Genomic DNA, 21,632 nt, shown 5'->3' on the forward strand with positions numbered 1-21,632 from the left:
GGCCAGATGGTTATAATTTACCACTCAAGAGATACTAAAAATCATTTTGATTTCAGTTTTTATTTTTTTTTCAATTTTTAATAAAAAAAAATTGTAATTCTTTGGTAACTACTTTCTTGAGTTTTCAAATTTTAGTTTTTAGTTTTTATTTTGAAAACTGAAAGTAGTTACAAAACAAGTTTTCAGTTTAAAAAAAAAATGAAAGCCCAAAAAATAAAATTAAAAACAAAATAATTATCAGCCCATTAATTTTCACGAAAATAAGATATTTTAATACAGTTTTTAAGTGCATTTAATTCTAAGTTGTTTTGATAGAGTGTGAACTAAAGACTACAATTTCACATTTGCGCATCTCCAGCTGTGTGCAGAAAATGGATAAAACTCGTCGGCTAGCAGCACAAATTATTAAGAAAGTATCAGTATAGGGTTTCTTGTAAGGTATCATTAGCCTACACTAGTGGAGCAATTAGTGCTGATAGTTGGTGGAACAATAAGTACTGATAGTAGAGCAACCCATTAGTGGAGTTTAGTGTAACTTCAGTGGAATAATTAAGGTCTAAGTCGTCCTCACTTCGACGTAGAAGACGGGCAAGTCTAAGTCGTGCAAAAGACTTGGTAACACCAACTTGTTTCCCTATTTTATGTGAATGTAATGAGTTCCAAGTTTTTCCATCGAATTAAAGCCGAAGTATTTGGTAAGTATATTAATAATATTTTAATTATATTTTATTAAATTTTTAGATAGTTTTTTTATATTTATTTCAAATAGACGCACTAATACATGCCTTTTGTGTTTAATAAAAGAGAGCTATGGCAAACAAGATCAACCGCACTACTACAAAAGTGGCTTATTGTGTCGGAGACTGGTGTCGGTTTTATATAATATACTGGCGGATAAGACATTTCCGACAGCCTCTTTACATGGTGTCGGAAGTATTGTCGGTTATAACTGACATAGATTGTTAATATGTTCTTTCATGCCCTCCAGTTGTTTGGCTTTCGATTCCCGATGCCACCATCCTTGTTTACTCGACGAAACCGTTCGTCACGCAGAGGCTTACCTAACGACTACTTGTCGTCGCCATTAACTCAACGCGATGACAAGTTGTCATACCCTTTACTTTGGCACAACGGCTTACTTCATTCCCCTATCTTTGAAGCGACGATTGGATTAGTCACCGTGCAAATATATATATTCTTCAAGACCTTTGCGTGACGACGTATGTGCGACGAAGTTTTTGTCGTACAAAATGTTTAACCGATGGAAGTTAACTTTACACCGAAAAAAAGTGAAAGCCGAAAAAAAAAACGAAATGGTTATCAAACGGCTCCTTAATTACCAAGAAAATAAGAAATTTTAATAAACTTTTTAAGTGCGTTAGAGATCACAATTCTATGTTGTTTGTTTTGATCGAGTGTGACTGAAGACAGCAATTCCACATTTGGGCATCTCCAGCTTTGCAGCACAAATTACCAATATTGTTAAAATTTCAATGATGATGTTTCACCGAAAGTAAAGGTGATGAAGATGACATCCTTACCGCTGATTGCTCACTCACTTCCAGACTTACGGTGTACGCCACCTTCTAGTCATGCCCTTGAATCTCACTTACATCGGTCCCACTGCAGTCATCATTCCTCCTCACCTAGGCAGCAAAAAATAAAGGCTTATTTTTATCTACGCTCTCTTAAACTTGATTTTGATCTCACTTTGCTCCTATAGCTAAGCTATCAGCAAAAAATGAATGGTGTGTTTGATTATGTAAATCACCCAATCACAAGTCTTGGTTTGACTAGTCTAAGTCTCCTCACTTCGACGTAGAAGCTGGGCAAGTCTAAGTCGTGCACAAGTCTTGGTAATAGCAACTTGTTTCCCTATTTATGTGAATGTAATGCGTTCAAGTTTTCTATCAAATTAAAACCGAAAGACGAAAACTACTACAATTAAGGACAGTATATATATATTGTGTATGGAGAGAAGTCGTTTCTTACTGTCGATAATACACTGCTTGTGTTATATCAATATGATGATTATGGCTAATTACTTAACTGCAGGTGCATTAGCAATAACTCATACCAATTTCAGCACAGATCAGTTTGCGTTTCTTGCTCTCAAAGCTCACATCACTAGTGACCCTCAAAATATCCTGACCGCCAACTGGTCCTCTGCCTTCAATTCCAACATTTGCAACTGGGTTGGCGTTACCTGTGGTGCTCGCCACCAGAGAGTCACGGCCTTAAATCTCTCGCACATGGGTCTTGCCGGAGTTATTCCTCCGCATCTAGGCAACCTCTCATTTCTCGTTGAGTTGGGCCTTAAGAATAATAGCTTTCATGGTCCCCTACCGCAAGAACTGTCTCGTTTGCGCCGGTTGAAGGCGATTAACTTTGGAAACAACAGCTTTATGGGAACCATTCCTTCGTGGTTTGGGTCCTTTGCTAAACTTCAAACCATCAAATTGTACGGTAATGGCTTCTCAGGTTTCATACCGGCTGCTATCTTCAACTTATCTGCACTCGAAAGAATTAATCTAAGCAAGAAACAACTATCGGGTATGTACATACCACCAGTACCAACCACGTAGGAATATAAATTAATGATTGATTGCTTCATCATTACACTTTGATATATTTGTTACATTTTAACATCTATATAAGATGTATAATAACCTTCTTTTTTGTTGGCATGCACGCACATATATAACAGGTAGCATACCCAGAGAAATAGGCAACTTAACAATGGTGAAGGGCATATACCTTGACGACAACAAGTTCGAAGGTATACTGTATGACTTAGGTTTTGTTACATGTATACTAGCAGATGCCCACACACACTTTGTGTGAATAATTTCATTTCATTTTGTTTTTTTTATTATGAAGTGTGATTAGTTTTTAAAATTCTAAAAAAAAAAAGAAATCAATTATAAAAATTGGGACAATGATGAGCAGTTTCTTGTTAAGCAGACATATTTTTTATTTACTATTTTATTTTATTTTTAATTTTAAATAGGGCATGCTATGATGACCTGGCTGTGAGGTTTCCGTAAATAACAGCAAAATTTATGTTTATGTAATTACTAAATTGCCCATATTTTTTAATTTTTGTGCAGTTTTGGTGTGGGGGTTAAAATTGTAATTTCATGTGGTTTTGGTTGAGAGCAGAGTTCTATTAATAGGTACTAAGTAGTTTAGATACGAGCCCCTTCTTAGCAAGAATCTCGTTCCACTTTAGCAAAAATGAAATAAGAGGACTATCATAAGGATCGTATATTTACTGTGTAGGACCCTCGTATGCTGGAGCAAAAAGAAAACCTATATATTGAGTACATGGTCCTTATAATGTTATCCAACTTTTGCTACAGTAGAATGGGATTCCCAGTAAGAAGCAACTCCTATATATGTTTACATGATTTTAACAATATATACGGATTGATTTATAGAACTTCCAAACGATATGGGCGGTTTAAGTCAGTTGGAGGAGTTGTATGTGCAGTCCAGTGCCCTAAAAGGCTCTACTCTTGTGCCTGTCCTCAACATATCTTCTTTGACTGCTTTGGCTCTATATGGAAACAACATGAGTGGCAGTCTTCCGGACAATATATGTGAGCATCTTCCGAGTATTCGACATTTTAATTTGGGTCAAAATCAACTTGACGGTTTGATTCCCTCCAAACTGTGGCAATGCAAAGAGCTTCGTGAAATCTCATTAGCGTCTACCAATTTCTGTGGAAGCATACCCAAAAGTCTTGGCAATTTGACCTACTTAACCAAGATTTATCTTGATCACAATAATTTAACAGGTAGTAAATTTAAGACTATTTGATAATCATTTCGTTTTTAGTTTTTAGTTACTGAAGTTAAAAATTTAATGCAAACGTGCTAAAATTGTGATAGATACAATACCAGATGAGATTGGTGATCTTCCGCAGTTAGAGATTTTGGGACTGTTAATTAATAATCTCAATGGCGTCGTCCCATCCAAACTCTTCAATCTCTCCATGATAAGAATAATAGGGCTTTCTTTAAATCAGCTCTCAGGTAGCCTCCCAGCAAACATCGGTCTTAACGTTCCAAACCTAGAAACCCTTGATGTAGCCAAAAATAACCTCTTGTCCGAACTACTCCCTAACCTCTCCAATGCTTCCAAGCTCAGGGTGCTGGACATGAGCACAAACTCATTTACTGGGTTTCTTCCTAGCACGCTCTGTTCCTTAAAAAACCTTGAGTTTCTTAACTTGTTCTCGAATAATTTGACAATTGATGCTTCCACTCCACAAGCAGCAAGCACTCTCTCTTGCTTGTTTAATCTTAGAAATTTGACAAGATTATTTTTGGGAAATAATCCACTAAACACCACAATACCAGCTTCTCGCGGGAATCTCTCTGCGTCAATCCTATATGTTGATTTAAGCAGTTCCAACATCAAGGGTAACATTCCAGTTGATATTGGCAACTTGAGCAGCTTGATAGTACTACTCCTGGGAAACAATCAGTTGAGTGGAGCAATTCCAACTTAAATACAAAGGCTACAAAATCTCCAAGCTTTGTATTTGTACGATCACGAACTGCAAGGACATATCCCGTATGAACTCTATCAACTAAACAACCTAGCCCAGTTACTTTTGGCTGGGAACCGTCTCTCTGGTTCTATTCCTTCCTGCTTGCGTACTTTGGCAGTAGCTCTAAGATATTTATCGTTAGAGTCCAATTTGTTAACTTCAAAAATACCATCTTCCTTGTGGGAACTCAAGTACATATTGTACCTAAACTTGTCATCCAATTCTCTAGTTGGACCACTCTCTGAAGACATCGGAAAGTTGAAAGATGTGGTGGAGATTGATTTATCAAATAACCATTTCTCCGGAAACATTCCCTATAGCATTGGGAGTCTTCAGAATATGATTAATTTGTCCTTGGCAAACAATCATTTAGAAGGCCCTATTCCCAGTTCATTTAAAACCTTGCTAAGCCTAGAATTCTTGGATTTGTCCAACAACAATCTATCTGGAGTGATCCCGAAGTCATTGGAAGCACTCTTGTATCTCAAGCATCTGAATTTGTCTTTCAACAAACTCCAAGGAGAAATTCCAACAGGCGGGCCTTTCGGAAACTTCTCTACTGATTCATTTGTATCAAATGGTGCGCTCTGCGGTGCTTCCCGACTCCACGTTCCAATGTGCAAATATAAAATAGAAGTTAAGCCAAACCGGAGGAAAGCTAAATACATCATCTCAGGGGTCATGTCAATAATACTCCTAGCGGCTGCTGCATTGATTCTGATACTATGCAGGAAAAGGAATGTTGAAGTTGTAAGACAAACTGCCTCGCTACATCAAGTTCTTTGGAGAAGAGTTTCGCGCCTAGAACTTGTAAAGGTGACAAATGGATTTCATGAGACTAACTTACTTGGCACAGGGGGTTTTGGCTCAGTATACGGAGGAACACTTTCAGATGGGATAGATATCGTTGTCAAGGTTTTAATTTATAGCAAGAAGGGGCATTCAAGAGTTTTGATAAGGAATGTGAAATGCTAAGCAATATCCGTCACCGGAATCTTATTAAAATCATAAGTTGCTGCGATGAACTTGATTTCAAAGCCCTGATACTTCAATTGATGCCTAATGGAAGCCTCGAAAAGTGGTTGTATTCTCCAAACCGCTCCATGACTATCCTGCAGAGGTTAGACATAATGAAAGATGTTGCATTGGCACTAAGTATCTTCATCATGATTACTCGATACCTATCGTTCATTGTGATGTGAAACCCAGCAATATACTACTAGATGATGATATGGTTGCACATGTTGCTGATTTTGGCATTGCAAGACTCATCGGCGGTGGAGATTCGATGACAGAAACCATGACCCTAGCCACACTTGGATATATGGCTCCAGGTGATGTATTTTCTCAATTTTGTATATGTTGGTCTTATTAGGAGTTATAATTTTCTTTTTATCATATATAACTAAATTCACGTACAAATTTTGCAGAGTTTGGGATGGAAGGTAGCCTTTCGACAAGAGGGGATGTGTATAGTTTTGGTATTGTACTCATGGAGACATTCACAAAAAGGAAGCCAACAGACGAGATGTTTGTTGGGGAAATGGATTTAAAACAATGGATTGCAGATTCATTATTTCCAGATGCTGCAATAGGTGAAGTTATGGATGCCGATATACTTGGGGCAGAGGAAGATGGTAATTTCGTGAGCAGGAGGGATTGCTTATCATCTGTTATGAGATTAGCTTTAGCTTGCTCTGCAGCATTGCCGGGAGAGAGGATTAACATGAAAGATGCTGCCATCACACTCACCAAAATCAAGACTAAGTATTTGACGGACTGTGGAGGAGTGAAATCTTAGTTCTTTTTGTTCTCTATATTTTCGGATCCATTTTCTTATTGTTGTTTTCAATCTGCAAAGACTACGTTATTTTCTCATAGTGACGGATATGACAATATGACGATATTCCTAAAATTGAAATGCCGTGCCTGGATTTGTCAATGCAATGGGACCAGTAGTACCAAAATTGCAATTCCAATTATTCTTCCCATATTTGGTAGTAAAGCATTCAGTTTCTACAGCCAACCAAATCCGTGTCAAAAATTTACAATTCCAGCTCAAGAACGCCTGTCATGGGAACACAAAGTTATTTCAGTCAACATATCAGGAAGTTGCAAACTTCTACACATGCCCTTGACAAAAAATTATAGGGCAGTGAGGCTGCTCCTCTAGGTAGTTCAATAAACTTACTGGTAAGTTGGGTTTTTTGGCTGCTTTACCAATTTGTGCTCATCTTTTTAACAAAAGGAACGAAGTTACTCCAATTTTCAGCCCTAAAGATCTTATCATTCATTATGAAATACGTAAATGATCTTATGGCTTCAGCGTGGGAATGGTAACAGTTAGCATGTATTTGCCATAAAACAAACAGGATGAGAAAAGCAAACGCATGAATACACAGGACAGAATGGGCAAAAGAAAAAGTGGTTAACTATTAAACGCTATCAGAAGCCATGTGTTTCTAGTTATATGACATTTGCAATATCCAATATATGTCTAACAGAAATAAATGGTACCTGAAATTTTCTTTTGTTATTGAGCAAAGGATGAATTTACCCTGTCAAAACGTTCCATCGGTATTTCTCCCGATCAAATGTACCCCTTTCTTTGAAACACTCCATATCTAGTGCAAATCGAATCATGTTAGATTACATTGGAATTGTATAATATTTTAAATATACAATAAACAAAGCATAAGGCCAGACAGAAGAAAGCCATCAGCAAGCCACCACTACCACCACCCAGCGGTGTAAATGGACAGACCCTGCCAATCCAAGGTAGTAATACTGATATACGGTATAGTGATGCAATTCCATATTTATTTTCTATTAATGTCAAGCATCAATGCATTTTCATTCTTAATCAAACTGCATTAACTTAGTGCAGTTTCTTAAAAACCCGTTCCCTTGTCATGACTTCATATTAAATCATTAAAACATGTCTACTTTTTAATCATGTTGCGTAAGAGTAGTTAAGACTTAAGTAGCAAACAGTCTGCAAGTACAACCCCTAGAAGCAAATAGAGTTAGTTATAAGAAAAGTTCCAGTAAAGATTGAAAATATGTTGTTTACATGCACCTACACAGAAATGTTGCATGGCTAAAGAAACACAACTTCAATTCAGCGTTTGCATTTTATTCTAAGTGGTAGTTCGAGGATGAAATGTGCATGAACAGAACAATAAAAGCAATTATGTCCTGCAAGTTACACTAGGCTTTAGCTATGCAGAAATTTTTCATGGGAAATAATTAAGCAAGCTGTTTTGATCAGTTTCATACAAGGAAAAAACACCCATAATCAGAAAGAAAGCTTTCCTCTCCCTCTCCGAAGAAAGGGACTTCAGATGGGAGACTGTTGTAACAGCCAGCCTTTTGTGGTCCCTTCTCTTCCCACTGAGGTTTTCCTTCCTTGCGTGCAGCCATCTTTAGGTCACCCATCCTAAAAGGAACAAGGTTGTAAATAGTAAAAATTCAATAGCAACCAAATTTCCGTCAGAGGAATGAAAGATTTTTAACATACATGTACTTGTCATAGTACTGGAATTCACCGATTCCAGGAAACTTCCATCTACCATCACCAAAAGGATGTGCATGATACAACAACAACAACAACAACAACAAAGCCTTTTCCCACTAAGTGGGGTCGGCTATATGAATCCTAGAACGCCATTGCGCTCGGTTTTGTGTCATGTCCTCCGTTAGATCCAAAATCAAGTCTTTTCTTAGGGTCTCTTCCAAAGTTTTCCTAGGTCTTCCTCTACCCCTTCGGCCCTGAACCTCTGTCCCGTAGTCACATTTTCGAACCGGAGCGTCAGTAGGCCTTCTTTGCACATGTCCAAACCTCGGATATCCTCATTCCCAATCTTATCCTTTCTCGTGTGCCCATACATCCCACGAAGCATCCTCATCTCCGCTACACCCATTTTGTGTATGTGTTGATGCTTCACCGCCCAACATTCTGTGCCATACAACATCGCTGGCCTTATTGCCGTCCTATAAAATTTTCCCTTGAGCTTCAGTGGCCTACGACGGTCACACAACACGCCGGATGCACTCTTACACTTCATCCATCCAGCTTGTATTCTATGGTTGAGATCTCCATCTAATTCTCCGTTCTCTTGCAAGATAGATCCTAGGTAGCGAAAACGGTCACTTTTTGTGATCTTCGCTAGATTGCTCCGGTCATTAGTGTGGATAAGTATATAAATGGATAGAGATAGGAAAGCAAACACAAGATGTACGTGGTTCACCCAGATTGGCTACGTCCACGGAATAGAGGAGTTCTCATTAATTGTGAAGGGTTTACACAAGTACATAGGTTCAAGCTATCCTTTAGTGAGTACAAGTGAATGATTTAGTACAAATGACATTAGGAAATATTGTGGGAGAATGATCTCGTAACCACGAAACTTCTTAGTACTGGAGTGTGGTATCGTCTTGACTTTCCTTATCTGTCTCATAGGTAGATGTGGCATCTTCTCTGGAAGTACTCTTCCTCCATCCAGGGGTGGTATCTGTAACTGATGGAGATGCACAAGGTAATGTATCAATGTCACTTGAAGCTTACTTGTAGTTTCAGGCTTGGTCAAGCGCGATACAAACCATGTAGTAGGAGTCCCCCAAGTCGCCGAGCTAGGGGATCTGCTGAAAGAGGTGACAGACAAGGTAAGCAATCAGAGCTCCGGCTGATTGTTCACATTCTCCCTATCTTGCAGGCAGCATGAAGGATAAAGAGAAGAAATATGAGAAGAGATGATATGGGATACTTTTGCTTTTGAAGAAGTAACTTTCCACAGGCTTATTCTTGAACTGGGCTGGAGGGTTTTCTGGTTTCCTCTAGAGATAAGGCCGACTGAAGAATTTGAGGGTCAAAACAAGTCCATCAAATCTAGAGTACGTTCGACCCTGCTGATATGGGATACTTTTGCTTTTGACAGAGTAATGGATGTATCGGCACGTGTGCTGTTACGCTTGTCTCCACATGCTTCCTTGTATCCTTCTCACTTGCCCTATCTGTTCCTCAGGCAGATGCGGGATCTTCCCTGGAAGCATAAGGTGTTGAAGATGAGTACTCGAGAGCAATGCCAGGTAAGTAATCAGGTAAGGGGTTCCAGGCAGTCAGTTCCTGGCTGGAAGCTTGATTCCAAGTGCTGACTGATTGCTCTCTTTCTCCTTATCTTGCAGGTAAAAACAAGGCCAAAAGAAAAGACAGGGAAAAAGCATGATATGGGATACTCTTGCTTTTAACCCTGCTGATATGAGATATTCTTGCTCTAGTATAGCTTGTTTACAGAGGTATTATCGGGGGAAAGAAAGCTGAATATTTCGAAAGGCTTCGTTGGGAGTGCCCTCTTAGATAAGAGGAAGGGTTGAGCATTTTTGCAGGTCTGCCTGTCCGTTGAGGATGGAGGTCGACATTTATAGGAGTCTCCCTAACATCAAGTAATAATTTTATTCCTTTACCCTGCTTGGTCATAGCACGGTAGTGGGAGCTGCCAGCTTCACAAGTTTTAACTCTGTCAGAGCACTTTGAAAAAGTAGTCTATGGTATCTGGAAAGCTGATGTTGCGTGTGAAGATTACAGACAAGCTTTATCCAAGGAGATCCAGCTCTTGAAGTTGGGAAAGTGGTGCCTCTTCGATTTTCGAACAAGCAATCCTGTCGGGGATCTGGCTCTCGAGATTCGGAGAACGATGCCTCTTCGATTTTTGAGAAAGCAATCCTACTGGGGGTCTGGCTTTCGAGATTCGGAGAGCGGTGTCTTCAATTTTTGAGAAAGTAATCATGTTGGGAGTCTGGCTCTCGAGATTCGGAGGGCGGTGATGCCTCTTCGATTTTTGAGAAAGCAATCCTACTGGGGGTCTGGCTCTCGAGATTCGGAGAACGATGCCTCTTCGATTTTTGAGAAAGCAATCCTACTAGGGGTCTGGCTCTCGAGATTCGGAGAGCGGTGTCTTCGATTTTTGAGAAAGTAATCATGTTGGGAGTCTGGCTCTCGAGATTCGGAGGGCGGTGCCTCTTCGATTTTGGAGCAAACAATCTTGTTGGGAGTGTTTTCTCGAATGTGAGTAAAGGTTGGGCACGTTTGCTAGTCTACCTTGCCACGAAGCACAGAGGTTGACACACAGGGACTTTCCAATTATCCAGCAGTGGTACTGTTCCTTTACCCTCTCTTCGATTTTTGAGAAAGTAATCATGTTAGGAGTCTGGCTCTCGAGATTCGGAGAGCGGTGCCTCTTCGATTTTGGAGCAAGCAATCTTGTTGGGAGTGTTTTCTCGAATGTGAGTAAAGGTTGGGCATGTTTGCTAGTCTACCTTGCCACGAAGCACAGAGGTTGACACACAAGGACTTTCCGATTATCCAGCCGTGGTACTGTTCCTTTACCCTCTCTTCGATTTTTGAGAAAGTAATCATGTTAGGAGTCTGGCTCTCGAGATTCGGAGGGCGGTGCCTCTTCGATTTTGGAGCAAGCAATCTTGTTGGGAGTGTTTTCTCGAATGTGAGTAAAGGTTGTGCATGTTTGCTAGTCTACCTTGCCACGAAGCACAGAGGTTGACACACCGGGACTTTCCAATTATCCAGCAGTGGTACTGTTCCTTTACCCTTGTGGGTAATAATATGGTAGCTAGACCTTCAAAATTTATGTGTCTAAACTTTGTTAGTGTTGTTTCTTTGCTAATCTTTTACCCTTCTTGGTCAGAGCGATGTAGTGAGAGCTGCAAGCTTCACGTGTCTCAACTTTGTCAGAGAACTTTGGCAAAGTTATATGTGGTACCCATGAGCTACTGTTGCGTGTGGGAAGTGGGTGATTGAACAGTACGATTCATGTGCTTTCTGCTTCGCCAGAAATCTTCGACAGAATGCCCATAATTTCCGCAAAGCTGAGTGTGCGTGTGACAGATGCTGACAGGGCTGGAAAAGTAGGTGCCTCTTCGATTTCTGAGATCGGCCCTCGTGGTCTCTGAGCAGCCCAGCTTTTGAAAAAGCAAGCCTCTTCGATTTCTGAGATCGGCCTTCGTGGTCTTTGAGCAGTCCAGCTTTTGAGAAAGCAAACGCCTCTTCGATTTCTGAGATCGACCCTCGTGGTCTCTGAACAGCCCAGCTTTTGAGAAAGCAAACGCCTCTTCGATTTCTGAGCATGCGCCTCTTCGATTTCTGAAGCTTCATCGAGTGCAGATTTTTATAGGGGCAGACATTAAGTTCCAAAGCACACTTGAATATCCACCAGTAGAAGCTCCATTCTTGCACTTCTAAGATCTTGATTTGTCCGACCTCTTCTCTCTTCAACACCTTTGAAAATGTCTGGCCCCTCCGACCGTCGTTTTGACTTGAACCTTGTTGAAGAGGCAGCCCCGCCTTCTCCAGACAACATATGGCGCCCATCCTTCGTCTCCCCTATTGGTCCTCTTACCGTTGGGGATTCCGTGATGAAGAATGATATGACCGCTGCGGTAGTGGCCAGGAACCTTCTCACTCCCAAAGATAACAGACTACTTTCCAAACGGTCTGATGAGTTGGCTGTTAAGGATTATCTGGCTCTTAGTGTTCAGTGTGCAGGTTCTGTGTCTAATATGGCCCAACGCCTATTTGCTCGAACCCGCCAAGTTGAATCATTGGCGGCTGAAGTGATGAGTCTCAAACAGGAGATTAGAGGGCTCAAGCATGAGAATAAACAGTTGCACCGGCTCGCACATGACTATGCTACAAACATGAAGAGGAAGCTTGACCAGATGAAGGAATCTGATAGTCAGGTTTTACTTGATCATCAGAGATTTGTGGGTTTGTTCCAAAGGCATTTATTGCCTTCGTCTTCTGGGGCTGTACCGCGTAATGAAGCTCCAAATGATCAACCTCTGATGCCTCCTCCTTCTAGGGTTCTGTCCAGTACTGAGGCTCCGAATCATCCCCCTCTGGTGCCTTCTCTTTCTGGGGCTCTACCGACTGCTGAGACTTCTCCTAAGCAACCTTTGTGAAGGCTCCCTCTTGTTTGTTTATTTTGACTCAAGTATATGTACATATTTGTAACTTATCGGGGATATCAATAAATAAGCTTTCCTTCATTTCAACGTATTGTGTTAAATACACCAAAGCCTTCTTCGCTAAGTTCTTTGAATTTTCTTTTGTTGAAGCTTGTATGTTGAAGCTTTGTGAGTGGAGCATATAGGTTGAGGTAGTGTTCCCTTAATTTCCCGAGTGAGGAAAACTTCTCGGTTGGAGACTTGGAAAATCCAAGTCACTGAGTGGGATCGGCTATATGAATCTTAGAACGCCATTGTGTTCTGTCCTGTGTCATGTCCTCCGTTAGATCCAAGTACTCTAAGTCTTTTCTTAGGGTCTCTTCCAAAGTTTTCCTAGGTCTTCCTCTACCCCTTCGGCCCTGAACCTCTGTCCCATAGTCGCATCTTCTAATCGGAGCGTCAGTAGGCCTTCTTTGCACATGTCTAAACCACCGTAACCGATTTTCTCTCATCTTTCCTTCAATTTCGGCTACTCCTACTTTACCCTGGATATCCTCATTCCTAATCTTATCCTTTCTCGTGTGCCCACACATCCAACGAAGCATCCTCATCTCCGCTACACCCATTTTGTGTACGTGTTGATGCTTCACCGCCCAACATTCTGTGCCATACAGCATCGCCGGCCTTATTGTCGTCCTATAAAATTTTCCCTTGAGCTTCAGTGGCATACGGCGGTCACACAACACGCCGGATGCACTCTTCCACTTCATCCATCCAGCTTGTATTCTATGGTTGAGATCTCCATCTAATTCTCCGTTCTTTTGCAAGATAGATCCGAGGTAACGAAAACGGTCGCTCTTTGGTATTTCTTGATCTCCGATCCTCACCCCTAACTCGTTTTGGCCTCCATTTGCACTGAACTTGCACTCCATATATTCTGTCTTTGATCGGATTAGGCGAAGACCTTTAGATTCCAACACTTCTCTCCAAAGGTTAAGCTTTGCATTTACCCCTTCCTGAGTTTCATCTATCAACACTATATCGTCTGCGAAAAGCATACACCAAGGAATATCATCTTGAATATGTCCTGTTAACTCATCCATTACCAACGCAAAAAGGTAAGGACTTAAGGATGAGCCTTGATGTAATCCTACAGTTATGGGGAAGCTTTCGGTTTGTCCTTCATGAGTTCTTACGGCAGTCTTTGCTCCTTCATACATATCCTGTATAGCTTGGATATATGCTACTCGTACTCCTTTCTTCTCTAAAATCCTCTAAAGAATGTCTCTTGGGACCCTATCATACGCTTTTTCCAAATCTATAAAGACCATGTGTAAATCCTTTTTCCCATCTCTATATCTTTCCATCAATCTTCGTAAGAGATAGATTGCCTCCATGGTTGAGCGCCCTGGCATGAACCCGAATTGGTTGTCTGAAACCCGTGTCTCTTGCCTCAATCTATGCTCAATGACTCTCTCCCAGAGCTTCATTGTATGACTCATTAGCTTAATACCCCTATAGTTCATGCAATTTTGTACATCGCCCTTATTCTTGTAGATAGGCACCAAAGTGCTCGTTCGCCACTCATTTGGCATCTTCTTCGTTTTCAAAATCCTATTGAAAAGGTCAGTGAGCCATGTTATACCTGTCTCTCCCAAAACTTTCCACACTTCGATTGGTATATCGTCTGGGCCTACTGCTTTTCTATGCTTCATCTTCTTCAAAGCTACAACCACTTCTTCCTTCCGGATTCTACGATAAAAAGAGTAGTTTCTACACTCTTCTGAGTTACTCAACTCCCCTAAAGAAGCACTCCTTTCATGTCCTTCATTGAAAAGATTATGAAAATAACCTTTCCATCTGTCTTTAACCGCGTTCTCTGTAGCAAGAACATTTCCATCCTCATCCTTGATGCACCTCACTTGGTTTAGGTCCCTTGTCTTTTTTTCCCTTGCTCTAGCTAGTTTATAGATATCCAACTCTCCTTCTTTGGTATCTAGTCGCTTATACATATCGTCATAAGCTGCTAACTTAGCTTCTCTCACAGCTTTCTTCGCCTCTTGCTTCGCTTTTCTATACCTTTCACCATTTTCATCGGTCCTATCCTTGTATAAGGCTTTACAACATTCCTTCTTAGCCTTCACCTTTGTTTGTACCTCCTCATTCCACCACCAAGATTCCTTTTGGTGTGGGGCAAAGCCCTTGGACTCTCCTAATACCTCTTTTGCTACTTTTCGGATACAACTAGCCATGGAATCCCACATTTGGTTAGCTTCCCCCTCTCTATCCCACACACACTGGGTGATTACTTTCTCTTTGAAAATGGCTTGTTTTTGTTCTTTTAGATTCCACCATCTAGTCCTTGGGCACTTCCAAGTCTTGTTCTTTTTTCTCACTCGTTTGATATGTACATCCATCACCAACAAGCGATGTTGATTAGCCACGCTCTCTCCTGGTATAACTTTGCAATCCTTACAAGTTATACGATCCCCTTTCCTCATTAGAAGAAAATCTATTTGTGTTTTTGACGACCCACTCTTATAGGTGATCACATGTTCTTCTCTCTTCTTAAAGAAGGTGTTGGCTAAGAAGAGATCATATGCCATTGCAAAATCCAAGATAGCTTCCCCATCCTCGTTTCTCTCCCCAAAACCATGGCCACCATGAAAACCTCCATAGTTGCCTGTCTTCCTGCCCACGTGTCCATTTAAATCTCCTCCTATAAATAACTTCTCCGTCTAAGCAATTCCTTGCACCAAGTCTCCAAGGTCTTCCCAAAATTTCTCCTTCGAACTCGTATCCAACCCTACTTGAGGTGCGTACGCACTAATCACATTGATAAGTTCTTGTCCTATTACAATCTTGATTGCCATGATTCTATCTCCTACCTTCTTAACATCTACAACATCTTATGTCAAGGTCTTGTCCACGATGATGCCAACACCGTTTCTCGTTCTATTTGTGCTCGAATACCATAGTTTAAACCCTGAGTTTTCTAGATCTTTTGCCTTACACCCAACCCACTTAGTTTCTTGTAGGCATATAATATTTATCATTCTCCTCACCATAACTTCTACTACTTCCATAGATTTTCCCGTCAAGGTTCCTATATTCCACGTTCCTAAACGCATTTTGCTCTCTTGAACTCTACCCTTCTGTCCTAGCTTCTTCACCCTTCCCCATCTAATAGGATCAAAGTACTTCTTTTGTGTGTCCCGTGTAAAGTTGATAGGAGCATATGCTCCCAAACAACTTTGAGTGGAGTCGTTCGAAAAGAAGTTTCTATAGCCCCCTTGCTCGTTTAACACTGCATCCGGGTGCCGATGGAGATATAGCGACCCTTGCTCACTTATCACTGTGCTCAGGCCACACAGCGCGCCACTTACGGGTGACGCCCTAGCTTTAGCGCGATTTCGTTCTGGATTCATTTTCATAAGGATTCGACGTGATCATGGAGTGCCGGCTGTCGACTACCTGACGCCCTCCCCCTCCTCCTTTATCCGGGCTTGGGACCGGCAATGTAAGATAAACTTACACGGCGGAGTTAAAAGGATGTGCATGATACACTAGTAGAAAAACATGTTTGCGCGACGGAAACTTGCGCGACGGAGCAGCCAAACCAAGAAACCTTTACCGCTTTTTTTCCCAACTTTGCGCGACGTAGGTGCATTTGCGTCGCGCAAAACAGCTTTGCTCGATGAAGGATGGTGTCACACAAAACAGCTTTCTGCGACGAAAATGCACCTATGTCACACAAAGTCCCTTTTTTTTCCCCTTTTGCTTTTATTTTGGGGTTCTTGCATTGCCTTTTTCTTTTGTGATATCCACTTATGTAAATATTTTAAATTGATGATCGAATTATTTCATTGTATTCATATAGGGTTAAAGAGTGTAACTGTAAAACATCATCAAAATCAGAGTTAAATAATCGTTAAATCTTGATTTTTTGTTTATAGTCGTCGAAAAGGTTTGTCTCATTACTTGATCTTATTTTTTGCAATTTTTTGCATATGCGATCTCGAAGCATATATAAACAAGTTTGACGGTTGGATCGTTGAAACTACTTTCATACAATGCGTATCCCATCAAAACATTACATTCACTAATGATAATGCTAAGAACAAACTATGAAGAAGAACTTATGAAGAACTCAAGAAAGCTTTCGAAGAGAGAGAATGTAGAGAGAGAAGATGTATTATCATTATATCCAACTATTACATCAGCTATCCTTATAAATACAATGACACATAACTGACTTCTAGAGTTCCCAATACAATTGTGACACCTGGCAATGTAAAACAATACTAATCTTTTATCCTAACATTCCCCCTCAATGTTATGCTGGGCATTGGCTAGCATAAGATTGTTACAATGAGAACTAAACAATGGAAAACAGAGACCCTTTGTAAGAATATCAGCAAACTGTTCGGATGAGTTAACAAACTGCAACATAATGGTGCCTTGCTGCACTCTTTCCCTCACAAAATGACAGTCTATTTCTATGTGTTTAGCTTTAGAATGGAGAATGGGATTGGTTGCTAAAGCCATGGCTGATATATTGTCACAATGGAGTAAAGGAGTTGTTGAAGGAGATAAAGATAGATCCTGGAGTAACTGCTGAATCCACACAACTTCAGCAGTGGTAGTGGCCATGGCGCGATATTCTGCCTCAGTTGAAGAACGACTAACTGTATGCTGTTTCTTGGAACTCCAGGAAATTGGATTATCACCTAAAAACACAACAAAACCAATGGTTGACCGTCGATCATTGGGATCTCCAGCCCAATCAGCATCTGTGTAAGCTCTTATATCCAAATTACCAGGTTGAAAACACAAACCAAGATGTAGAGAACCTTTGAGATACCGCAGGATGCGTTTGACAGCAACAAAGTGACTGTCAAGAGGAGAATGCATAAACTGACATACCTGATTGACAGAGTATGCTATATCAGGGCGAGTGAAAGTCAAATACTGTAATGCCCCGACGATACTTCTATAAAGACCGGGATCATGGAATGGAGGACTACCATGATTTAAGAGCTTTTGATTTGGATGACAGGGAGTGGTACACGGCTTACTGTCAAACATATGTACCTTATGCAGCAAGTCCCTGATATATTTGGACTGATGAACTAACAATCCCTGAGGTTGATACTCAATTTGCATCCCAAGAAAGTAGTGGAGGACCCCTAAGTCCTTCATATCGAACTCCCTGGTTAATTGACTGATCACAGACTGAACATGTACATCATCATCACCACTGAGTATAATATCGTCAACATATAACAGCAACACAACAAGGGAAGGACCATCACGTTTTACATATAAGGAATGATCGGCATAAGAGGATGTGAAGCCCAAACTGAGAAGGAAGCTCGAGAACCTTGCATTCCAAGCACGAGGGGCTTGTTTGAGGCCATACAAAGACCTTTCTAATTTGCAAACAAACTCTGGATGATCCTTGTCAATAAACCCTTGTGGTTGAGACATATACACTTATTCATCTAGAAAACCATGCAGAAACGCATTTTTAACATCTAACTGCTTAAGTTTCCAGCCCTTTGTTGCAGCCAATGATAGCATTAACCTAACAGTAGTAGGCTTAACCACGGGGCTGAACGTTTCATAGTAATCAAGGCCGGCTTCTTGAGAGAACCCCTTGGCCACTAAACGAGCCTTATACCGAGCCACAGATCCATCAGGATTTCTTTTGACTTTATATATCCATTTGCAACCCACCAAGTTCTTATGAGGAGGGAGAGGAACAAGGGTCCAAGTTTGCTGTTTAATAAGAGCATCCATCTCTTCTGTCAATGCTTGTGACACGCCCCGACCCTGATATTCCCTGAATACCAGGACCGACACGTGCTGGCCGACACCCGGGGGTGACGAAAGCCATTAATTGATACAAAAGCTAAAAATAAGAAATAAATAAGGGTTAGAAATTTGAAATACAAGGAATTAATAATTTAGGAACGTGCTCAGAGCATACAACTAAACCTAATCACTAAAAAGAATTAAGATAAAATTTAATGAATAGAGGAGTGGGTCCTACATCGAGAGGATTCGAAAATGTTGCTGCGGAAGTGCCTTGACGTCAGGATTAGGTGCCTTGATTCTAAGTCCTGAATGGGGGCGCAAAACAAAGGTGAGTGGACCAAGTTTATATATACAATAATAATAAAACAGTTATCAAGATACTAACCCCCAAAGTTTATATAAATGAAAACTACTAGCATAATAAGTGATGGATTTAATAAAAATCCTAGCATGCCAAATATATCTCAAAAGTCACATCGCGGAAACGCATCGCGGAAATCAAAACAGTAAACGCATCATAAATCGTCTCGTAAACGCGATGTGCTGCTAGAAAGATCACTGAATTAATATAACTCCCGGCCCAATGCCTGTCTCCGTGTCCCTCAGCCTTTCGCTAGGGATTATTTCTCCCGGCCCACATGCCAACACCAGATCCTCGCCCCAGGCGGCATAGTGTCTACTAGTTACGCACAAAATGTTACGCCTCTCGTAAATACCACTTCATAGTGTAGGTTACCGATCATCGTCTACACTATAAAGAGGGGTTCAAAAACATGTTCTAGCATCATATCGTCATCTATCAGATAGTCTACCAGTTCATGGTTTTTATAGAAAATACGATATATTAAAATATAGCTCAATATAGACTAACAATTAATTCCTCACCAAAACACGAGACGATAATCAATATATTAAATCATCAGGCTTCACATAAATCCAATCGTAAATCCGTAGGCATGCTAATCATTTATGTAATTGAATTATTAAATCATGTAATTTTAGAAGGGGTCCACTCACAAATATTCCTTAGCAGAAGAGTCGCCCGAATAAGGATTAAGAATTTCTCCACTAGCAACATTACCTAAGCACAAAATGGTAATAATTAAATAAAAGGATTTTCTAAAAGATTGGGCTTGAATTAAATAAAATAAGGGAATTGGGTTTGGATGGGTTTAGGTTTTAAAGGGTTTTAGGAACCTAGGGTTTTTGGGTTAAAATGGTTTTAGGGTGGAAAAATGATGGTTTGGGCTTAAGCCCAAACACACCCACACTACAATTACACACACACATGCACGGCATGCACATGCATGCATAGCATGCATATACACACACGCACACATGCACTAACTCACACACACACACACACGGCCCGCAGGCCTTAAACCAAAAAAGGAAGACTGGGCTTTAAGCCCCAATTTAAAAGGACTAGGCCCTAAGGCCCTTAGGTGTTGGGTTTTAAAAAGAACATAACCAAAATTAAAAATTGAACGGGCCAAGGTACTGGGCTGGCTTCAAAACGGGTTAGGCCCGTGGGGAAATTTGGGTGGCCTGAAGGCCTGGGTGTTTTCACAGAAGGGAAAGCCGGAGCTGTAGCTCCGGTAGGTGACGTCCTAGCAAACTAGGGTTCAAAACCAACATTAAATTGAAGAGGAGAACGAGAGGAGTAATTCTATACCATTGCTTCGTTGTTGAATGGACGTGTGTGACCAGAAAAAGCCCACAAAGGCCACTGTTCGCCAGAAAGTTTGGGGGTTCTTTTCTTCTGTGGTGGCTCCGCCTTAACATTGAGAAAACAACATAAATCACCACACAACCACCAACAACAAGAAGTTCTTTGAGGAAAATAGATCGAGGTCTCACCTAACCGAAAAATAAAAGGAAGTCGCAGGAGATTCGTTTCTCCATTTGGGCCGACTTTAATGCAGCGGGGACAGGAAAATCAAGGCAATGATGGTGACTGGGCTGCTGGTCTTGTGCACAACTTGCAACGCAGGTTGTTTGGGTTGCTCACGGTGCAGCAGAAAAGAGAGATGAGAGGGTGTTGAGCGAGAGAGAGAGAAGGAGAAAGAGGGAAAGAGGGAAAGGAGAGGGTCACGGGGGATACAAAAATAAAAGGGGTGGGCCCCTTGGCTCACCAATTAAGAACTAAAAACCATTTTTAAATAAAAGGGGTGGGATTTAACAATCTACCCCCCTTAAAAGAATTTCGTCCCCGAAATTTTAAATCACAAACTACACTGAAAATACTCGAAGATAGGGAGAAGAAAAATAATATACATATATGTAATGAAGAGATTAAGTAAGAGCGGTTGCACAAAAGGGAAAATGCCATCCCGTCGCGATCGGGTTGCAATGATTCCATCTTTCGTGCCTCGAGGCTCATACCTTCTTTCCCCATCAGTGTAAAAGTAGAAAACACCAAAATAGCTTAAGGTCAAAGTGAGTACGTAAAATACAGTAACGCCCAAAATAGATAAGTAATAACATATAGGTCAAAACTCGAACCAACTTAAAAATGGAAACAGAAATACTTTTCCAAAAACATTTGTAACGTCAAAACAATTAACTAGAGTAAAGGGAGTTCAAAATACTTATATTGAAAACCAAAACTGAAAAATGAGAGTGGGTCTTGTCCAAGAATTCGAAACGTCAAGTACTCCGAAAACAGATGTGTCTTTGGGTCGAGTCCCAAGAATAACAATTTTGAATCTGCGTCAGCTGCTATAGGCGAATCTTCTTGCCCACTTGCTTAACGAACCCAACAAATAAGCTATCGATATACCGGTCGGCCGCCCGTGATATCGATCACACATTTGTTGTCTCGATAAGCAAGCAGTAATTTCCTGAGGATGAATAATTTCACATGTTGTAAATTCGATCCTCCGAAAACAAGCGCGCACAACTCCTCTAACAACCAATGTGGCCCGTGGAAAACTCTCGTACCATGTCACAAAAGTGTCGTACCCCAAACCAAACGAAACAAAAACTGTCGTCGTCAAAACTCTAACTAGCACCAAGCATCTTATTCTCCTCAGTTCTTCCAAATGTGACCATCTACTCCAGAATTTTGCCAATAAATAACCCATTTGAAAATTGTACCTTGGGATTCAAGAGAAGTGGCTACCATGTTAGTAGTAGACCCAAAAGCTCGAACCAAGCAAGCAGAGAACGAGAAGTCATATTCCTTAACACGCAGTATCTCTTGGGAAATGTCGTAGTGCTCAATCCACCTCTCCATTTTTGCTTAGTTGCAGATTTCAAGTCAAACAAGATCAAAGTTGGTGGAAAGAAGAA

The 21,632-nt window shown here is 40.8% G+C and overlaps 3 protein-coding genes, 1 long non-coding RNA gene and 1 pseudogene across 4 annotated transcripts; 1 reads left to right on the top strand and 4 right to left on the bottom strand.

Annotated features, from left to right (window-relative positions):
- LOC139194752 (inactive beta-amylase 4, chloroplastic-like) overlaps positions 1-8,145 on the bottom strand; it is a 32,794-nt pseudogene extending 24,649 nt beyond the window's left edge.
- LOC103409240 (probable LRR receptor-like serine/threonine-protein kinase At3g47570) lies at positions 1,945-6,526 on the top strand. The gene is made up of 3 exons (XM_070818397.1): positions 1,945-2,553; positions 2,708-3,800; positions 3,895-6,526. The coding sequence occupies exons 2-3, from the start codon at positions 3,455-3,457 to the stop codon at positions 4,515-4,517; spliced, it is 969 nt and encodes a 322-aa protein (XP_070674498.1). The 5' UTR covers positions 1,945-2,553; positions 2,708-3,454; the 3' UTR covers positions 4,518-6,526.
- Positions 8,146-16,835: 8,690 nt separating the features above from the next.
- On the bottom strand, positions 16,836-18,008 carry LOC139194753 (uncharacterized mitochondrial protein AtMg00810-like). The gene has a single exon (XM_070819659.1). The coding sequence runs from the start codon at positions 18,006-18,008 to the stop codon at positions 16,836-16,838; it is 1,173 nt and encodes a 390-aa protein (XP_070675760.1).
- Positions 18,009-18,014: 6 nt separating this feature from the next.
- On the bottom strand, positions 18,015-18,320 carry LOC139194754 (uncharacterized mitochondrial protein AtMg00820-like). The gene has a single exon (XM_070819660.1). The coding sequence runs from the start codon at positions 18,318-18,320 to the stop codon at positions 18,015-18,017; it is 306 nt and encodes a 101-aa protein (XP_070675761.1).
- A 905-nt stretch (positions 18,321-19,225) lies between these two features.
- Positions 19,226-20,431, bottom strand: LOC139194108 (uncharacterized). Its single transcript, XR_011578821.1, has 3 exons — positions 20,199-20,431; positions 20,014-20,115; positions 19,226-19,419 (listed from the first exon to the last, which is right to left on the bottom strand). It is a non-coding gene; the product is annotated as an uncharacterized lncRNA (long non-coding RNA).
- Positions 20,432-21,632: the final 1,201 nt, after the last annotated feature.

This window comes from Malus domestica, chromosome 03 (genome assembly GCF_042453785.1).
Source record: "Malus domestica chromosome 03, GDT2T_hap1".
Lineage (NCBI taxonomy): Eukaryota > Viridiplantae > Streptophyta > Magnoliopsida > Rosales > Rosaceae > Malus > Malus domestica.